Source organism: Carya illinoinensis, chromosome 10 (genome assembly GCF_018687715.1).
Source record: "Carya illinoinensis cultivar Pawnee chromosome 10, C.illinoinensisPawnee_v1, whole genome shotgun sequence".
NCBI classification, from domain to species: Eukaryota; Viridiplantae; Streptophyta; class Magnoliopsida; order Fagales; family Juglandaceae; genus Carya; species Carya illinoinensis.
In genome coordinates, this window is record NC_056761.1 from 31,034,939 (window position 1) to 31,042,695 (window position 7,757).

General features: G+C 33.4%; 1 protein-coding gene across 1 annotated transcript; it reads right to left on the reverse strand.

Annotated features, from left to right (window-relative positions):
• Positions 1-5,461: 5,461 nt before the first annotated feature.
• LOC122278772 lies at positions 5,462-6,477 on the reverse strand. Its single transcript, XM_043088968.1, has one exon. The coding sequence runs from the start codon at positions 6,376-6,378 to the stop codon at positions 5,863-5,865; it is 516 nt and encodes a 171-aa protein (XP_042944902.1). The 5' UTR covers positions 6,379-6,477; the 3' UTR covers positions 5,462-5,862.
• Positions 6,478-7,757: the final 1,280 nt, after the last annotated feature.

Sequence of the window (7,757 nt, forward strand, 5' to 3'; positions counted from 1 at the left end):
TTTTAATATATCATTTCCCCACCTAAGAAATAATATCATTGAGTCAATGAGTGACAATCTAACTTCTAGACCTCTAGGAATTTTTACTAACACCACTATTTTCAATCAGTCTTAAATCAAATTAGGTTTAGACTTCTCTAATATCACATCAAAAGAACTAATAAAAATATTGTTTTGTGCAACAAATGCAGTATTTGACGTTTTAGCTGGTAATTAGTGATATATCCCAATTTCTTATTTAAGATTTTTCATATTCTCCAATCCACTATAGGAGAGAAAAGAAAACTTTTGCGAGAAATTATCTTAGCCTAAAACCTCTCTTGCATCAATGTAATCACAAGTAGGATTTTTAAGCTTAATTAAGTCATACCTACTTATTCAGAATTTTGCCATAGTTATCATGCAAACATAAAAAGTGCTTGGTCTTACTTTCAAGAGTTGTTCATATATATAAGTTCATATATATACAAGAACATATTTGTTCTCGCTAAAGAAAAATAAAACTTGAGCAAAATTATTAGTGCTAATACAATATAAAGGTGCACTAATAAAACCTTTAAAATGAATGTGCTAATCAAGAATGTCATCAACATTTTTGCACACTCAGATTTTAATGTCCTTACTCATCAAACATACTAGTAAATTTTAGAGACTGTGTTTCTTATCAGTGAGTTAGTCTAAGTTGCTTCAAGATTATAATGCTAAATCTCAAATATAGGAACAATTAATCTTTGCATTAAATAACGCGCAACTTCTATTATTACCCACAAGTTCTCAAAGGAAAAATAGTGGTGTAGCTCTATTTAATAGTTGATCTCTTCAACTTCTATAAAAAATTGTAGTGCATGCATCCTACGCGCATTTCCAATATTACTCTAGACCCTTCAGATGTTTATATTATAATGATGTTCTAAGATTATCTAACATTCATAATAATCTTCATTTGTTTGCTATTATTGCTCATGGAGGAAATTAATGAGACAATTAGATCGCATAAATAATCTTTAGGCTTTCTTATCGGTTATTTCAAAGTTTCTTATCTATGCGCTTTTAATTGCACACACATTTTAAAAATTTGCTACATTAATCCAAGCCAGAAAAAGAAATTTAATATACGTCACAAGATCGACAATACGCTTGCTTCCTAATTATCTTTTGCGTCACAATGCCTAATTATTAATTTTTAACTTAATTTTTGAGCAAATTTATATCATATAGAAGATTAATTTTAAATCAATTTCAACCATACTTCCACTAGGATAAACATTCTACCGAGTTAGTCACATGCAAAAAACAATTCCTTTCTTAATCGAAGAAATCAGTTGACCCAATAATAAGCATGTACTAATAAAACTCGGATTACTTAATCCTTTATTTTATCAAATATAAGAAAGATTTTAAAGACTGATTTATAAAATTAGCCTAGTAAATACTAGTGATAAAATAAGCTCACATAACTATATGTAATAAAATTCATCACATTTTTTTCAAATAATTATTATTAACAAAAAACAATAATTTAGGCAATTTATAACGTCAAATAAAATGTTTAACAAATGTGACAAAAAATTATCTTATAATATCATGGCATGCATATATTCAATAACTACAATCACATGCAAAAAATATTTCAAAAAGTTCTTGCCTAATGGTTCAACTTGTAGTTCTTGACCTTTCAAAAAAAACTTGTAGTTCTTGAATGTGAGGTCTTGGCTCAAAATACCATCCTCATGGGCGGCCACTGATCTTGGACAGCCCTTGGGCCGCACTCTCATGGGCGGCCAGCTACAAAACTATCCTGTGCTTGCTGGGCTCATAGCCCAAATCACCCACGGGTCAGCAGCATGGGCTCATTAAAAATAACCCTCATGGGCTGAATTGTTGTTTCTTCGTTTTTTCTTTTTCTTTTAATAAAAAAAAATTGCTGGATTTCATTAAAAAAAAAAAAAACCGATATGGGCCGAGGGTTATTTTAAACAAGCTCCTTCCTTGAAAAAAAAAAAACAACAATTCTCGGCCCATCTGAGATTTTAAAAAAAGAATCGGACCCAAGCTCGTTTTATAATGAATCCCCAGCCCATATACATGAAAACTTCATCTTCTTCCTCACACGTAGGGCAACACTTCATTTACACAAACAAAGTTTCAGCCCCCACCTTCATCTTCTTCTTGCAGAATAGCAATTTTTTTTTTTTTTCTTCTTTTTGCAGCTGCCGCCACCACCTTCTCACCCACCCTCTGAGGTCTGCCCACCTTGGCAGACAGCAGCTTTTTGCCGCAGCTCAGCCGCAGATGCGGCTGCTCTTGCAGGGAGCCGTGGTGTGCGCAGCACCTGGAGTGAGCCGCACCTGGTGTGCGCTGCGCGCGGCACGGAGTAACTGTGCTCCTCTGCGCACGGCAGGCATGGCCTGGTGCTTGGCTTTGCGCGGCGCTGCTGCAGCTGCTCTGCGCGAAGAAGCAGTGCTCCTCTGTGAGCAGTAGAGCCCCTAGCGCCACCACCCATTGCTACCCCCCGTGGCAGCGTGCTGCGCTTGGCCCATCCACCGTATAACTGTTTTTCGCCAAGTAATTTACGGCGCTCAACTCTGCCGTTTATACCGTATAAACATTGTAGCGCATGGCGGTGCCCGCTACAGTGCTCGCTGCTGCTTGAGGGCATGTTACACCATTGGCCGAACCAGCAATGTTTTTCAGGGGCCAAATTTTTGAATGCACGATAAATTGAAATTTAAAAATCCTAAAAATATTAATTTATATATATAATTAAATCTCGATAATTTGTAATATACACATAAAATTAAAATTTTAAAAATAAAACATCTTAATACATATTTCAAGTTTTTGGCGATAATATTTCATGAAATAATATTCATTTATTATTATTTTTATAATGAAATATGTAGAATTTATTTAGTTTGTATAAACTATCAAGTGATTGTTTAGAGCATTGATAATGGTTTATCTATTGTCAAGTCTAAAATTTAACTAGAATCTCACATTTTGATTTTAGCATTAACTTTTAGTTAGATGAGTTTACATTGGACTAGCCATCTTAAAGGTAAAATAATAATATAATATTATATATTTTAATAATATTTGATTTTTTTTTTTTTATATTTTACAAAAACACTTCATGTATTAATTAATAATTTTATTAAAAAATAAAATGTGGTAATTTATTTCAATGTAGAGGAGAGAGGATGAAGTTAATGAAAAGAATAAATAATTAGATAGAGGGTAAATAGTAACTCTCCAACAATGAAGAGTTCCCTTAATTTACTATAACTCAAGTGTTGAATTTTAGACTTTTGGCTAGTCCAATGTGAAAATTTTTTCTTACATCTAGCTAAAATTTGGACTTACATTGGCATTTGGCTAAGTCATTGTTAATGCTCTTAGAATATTATTTTTCATTCTAATATATATATAAGCTAGTTTATTAAGTTTTATGTAAACTTTAAATATTTTCATGTCACATTAAACATATAATATTATAATAGATATCTTAAATAAGATTTTTCTTATCCAATGAAGTCTAGAGGATAAAATCTCTCAACTATTTTCCATATAGATTACCAATATTAAATGATTTTTCTTATATTTTTATTTTAGATTCCAAATTAAGAAGCCTAATATTATATAACAAAAAATTTTGGGATCCATATTAGTAAGTTTATTATTTTTCCTAAACTTAGTTTTGATTTAATTTTAGTGAGACCATACTCTTGAAAATAAATAATATGTAGGAATTATACAAAATTTCGAGACTATAGGAAAAAAATTGGAAAGACATTTCTAAGTATATTAAAATTTTATAGAATATATAGAGATTATAAATTTTTTTGGAGGGCCATTTTCTATATATATATATATATATATATATATATATATAATTATGAATAAAAATTAAGGTATATTTTGATTTTTCAAAAACAATTTGGGAGGGGAGGCATGGCCCCCTCTTAGATGCATGTGGTTCCGCCACTGTGTTACACTACGCATAGCACCCTCGTTGGACGTCGCTTCACCTTCGGCAATGCTATGGTGTTGCCCAATTCTTTGTGAGTAACACAACATTGTAACGATCGGATGGTGCTTATGGTGCCGATGTGTGCCACAGCTCCAAGCGTATGGGTCCTTGCCCTGCTCGGTATGTGGCCACAGCCGTTGCATGGGCAGCGGTCTTTGGTTGCATTTACAATGTTCGGCATCAATCAAGGGACAAACTTTTCATGAACCATCCCTTAGGCAGTCATGGTTACCAGAAAAAAAAAAAAAAAAAAACAATTTCTCATCATAGAAAATATATATTTTGTAAAAGAAATCACGAACATGACAAAACATAAATCGGGAACAATCAATATTGTTGATAGTAATGTTAGAAATATTATATCAAAGTATGCAACGAAAACGATATTATCTTGTTGGAAATATCTCAGATTTAGTGGAGTTGTTTCATAGATTTTTCAGCGTTGTTGTTTATCCAAAATCCTCTCGGTAATTGTAGAGTGTGCTACATGGTAATATCAAATCAACACCTACGAATACTACAATTTAAATGTCGATACTAGAAAAAACTATTCAAGAGAGATCATTTGTAACTTTTACACACACATATATAAAGGGGGAGTGCCTATGTAAATAATCTCTCTAAATGTAACTGCTGACTGGCTATTAAGGGTCAGCCATCAAGACTCATTTAGAATCATTAGATAATCTTGAAAAAAAAATAAAGGAGTGCCCACTATAGATGCCCACTAGGGATGCCCTTTCTTACACCAACCTTATTAATTTGTTTTGTTACATGGGCTGATCATGTTTGAACGCCATTCATGAGGCCTGCAACAACTGAACAAAGGGCCTGCACATTTGTTGCTTCACTCAAACCGATAAGATTTAGAGTTTGTTTGAATTAGAATAATCTCAATTTATTTTATTTTATTTAATTATTATAATTTTTTAAAATTTTTAAATAAAATATAATAACAATTCAAAATTTTAAAATCTTAAAATAAAAATTATATTAAAAAATTATATTTTAATAACATTTTATTTAACTTTTAAATCTCATATCCAACTCAACTTCGAAATCCCTTCAACTAACTAGGCTGTCTCCTCCTCGTCGTCGTGGTGTTCTGTATATATTATTTATTGTTATATTCAACCACTGTAATGAGTAAATCAAGACCATGGTCCACGAAGGGTACATAGAGTGCATGCCTTTTACAAAGTAGGCGCTGGACACGAGGGACATGGATTAAATTCCTAATGGTTGTTCTAGCTGATCTGTAGTTTTCTTACCAACCACAAGGTGACCAAAGTAACACGTCTCCTTGCTCATCATTTCGTTTCCGGCCCGCTGCAATCTGCACTTTATAATCCGTACTCAAAATATGAATTCGTTTACCTCAAAACAGGCATTTAAATAAAACGAAACAAAAACATATATATGAGAAGGAAATTGCTGAAAATAGAAGGTAGCTCGGAATTAAGAAAGAAGTGAAATGTGCATACATGGCAATGAATCCGGCCAGGCCAAGTTCTGAAACTTTAATGATGACCATTGAAAGCATTAGATGTACGTAGTCTCTCAGAGACAGAACTACATGCATCTGATTCATCCTTCTAGCTAATTATAACAAAACTCAAGACACCCAGAAGTTAACAGACAGAAAAGAATAGCAAAGAAAAAGGTCCAAATGACAAGATACAAGATGAATATTCAGCCCCTGATCCAGCAAAAAGGATCAACACAGTCAGTGGCCTATCAATTCAACAATCCGATATCAATTCTATTATTCTAATTCTCTGATCATCCAGCTAGCTCCTTGGTGATGTCATGTCGTTTCTGATCTAAACTAATTAATCTTCAAAACCAACTTTCTTCCAGATTGCATTCCTCACCCGGCGCAAGTCCCTCCCTTTCAAAGTCCTCCCTATCCCTTCATGAACCGACAGGGAAGCGCCTCGAGTCCTCGCTAAATACTCATGAGGAGGAAGCCTGTAATTGCCATGGCTTTCGTCGTCGTCGGCGTCAAAATCTTCGTCGCTGTCTTTGTTTCGATGATCTTCATATTCATCTTTAAGAATCTTCGACCAGTCCGGTATGTTCAGGGGCAAGGATGTCGATGCTGATGCCCGCGGGACGGTCCAGCCTCCGGTGTTGTCGATCTTCCTAGGCGCTTTCTTTGGTTGTCGCGAGATGGGCAATGTTCTTTTGTTCTCCATTGATGGTGCGACATTGTGGTTAGTGGAAGTACCCCAAATATCAGCTTCGTCGAACTCGATATCAGAGGCTATTGGGTTGTGGTCGTTGATATCATTAGAGTTTGAAAAGATGGACTTGAGTGTTGAATGGTGGGTTTTCCTTGATGCCATGGATGAATGCTCTGAATCCAAACGAGTATAGCGATATGTTCTATGGCTTTTGTTTCTTGTTTTTCCCTCTATTCTGCGTGCTGGTAACTCTTCATTTTTCTGCTTTTTATAATGCTGTAATGGATAAACTCTCTCTCTCTCTCTCTCTCAAATTACAAACATTAACTAGATTACTACGTTGTCAATAGAAACGACACGAGGTGGGCGTCCTCACGTTTTTAGCATGAGTCCCACCTTTTGATTGCTCGTTTTCTTTGTCACCCTTTCTTTTCTTTTTTTCAGTGTTAAAATATATAATATTAACTGAAATATTAATAGAATTTGTGAGTTCATCGTAAGTTAATGTGCCTTCCCTCACAGTAGAATTTCTCCATATTAAGATTTTACTGAATATATACTAAATCCTAAGAAGATATCAAAGTCTTTAAGAGAATTATTTATTTATTTACGAAAAATTATGTTTTAATAATTGAAAATTATTAAAAGAATATTACACGATAATACATTTATAATGAACAGAGCCTCCTAAAGGCTACAACTACCTTATTTATATATTTAGAGATAGGAACGAATTTAATGATGTACCTAAGACTTAGTGGACACGTGGCGAAATCAAAATCCATTGGCAGTTGGTTTGGTTGGATAGAGAGAGCTAAGTTTTTTCCGTCCAATCTATCACTTACTGCAGTGGAGTGTCCAAAAACTGTGGGCCCCACTTCCCATCACCCTTCGAGTTAAAAAGATCGGATTGTCCATATCGTGACACGTCACCTATAAAAACTCCGCCACATTTTCCTTTTGTCGCGACGCGGAAAATTGGCCGTATCCTGCCTCTGCTCCTAGTCCTCGATATGGATAGTCTCACTTACTTATTGGGCAGGACGGTGTATATTAAGGTTGCCACTTGCGAGCTGACAGCTGTTGCTGGATCAGGATATAAACATCATGCATTGCTTTAGTACTACATGTGGAGATTTAGATAATCTAATGAAATATGGTGAAGAAAATATTAATTTATTTTTATTAAAAGTGTTAGATTTAAAAAGATTAAAGCTTATAAATTGATATTAGTTAGATTTATTATTTTATTTTAATAAATTATATTAATTTATGAATTTATTTTATGAGATTTGTTTGTGAATCAAATATTTTCTTAAGAAAAAAAGGATATATCATTTTTATTAATAAATCTCTCACTTATTATAAATAAATACCTTTCACAAGAATGATCAAAATGTTATGCTTCAAAGTATAAAAAAAGTAACATTAATATTAGAAAGGAAGAAAATGAAAATTTATAAAACCACAAAAACACCAAAGAGGGAAAAAAAAACTAATATATATTAGATAAAAAAAACTAATACACAAAAAGATTAAAA

What these genes read in the sequence shown, in the direction of transcription:
- LOC122278772 (XM_043088968.1), bottom strand. Translation starts at nt 6,378, where the DNA reads ATGGCATCAAGGAAAACCCACCATTCAACACTCAAGTCCATCTTTTCA.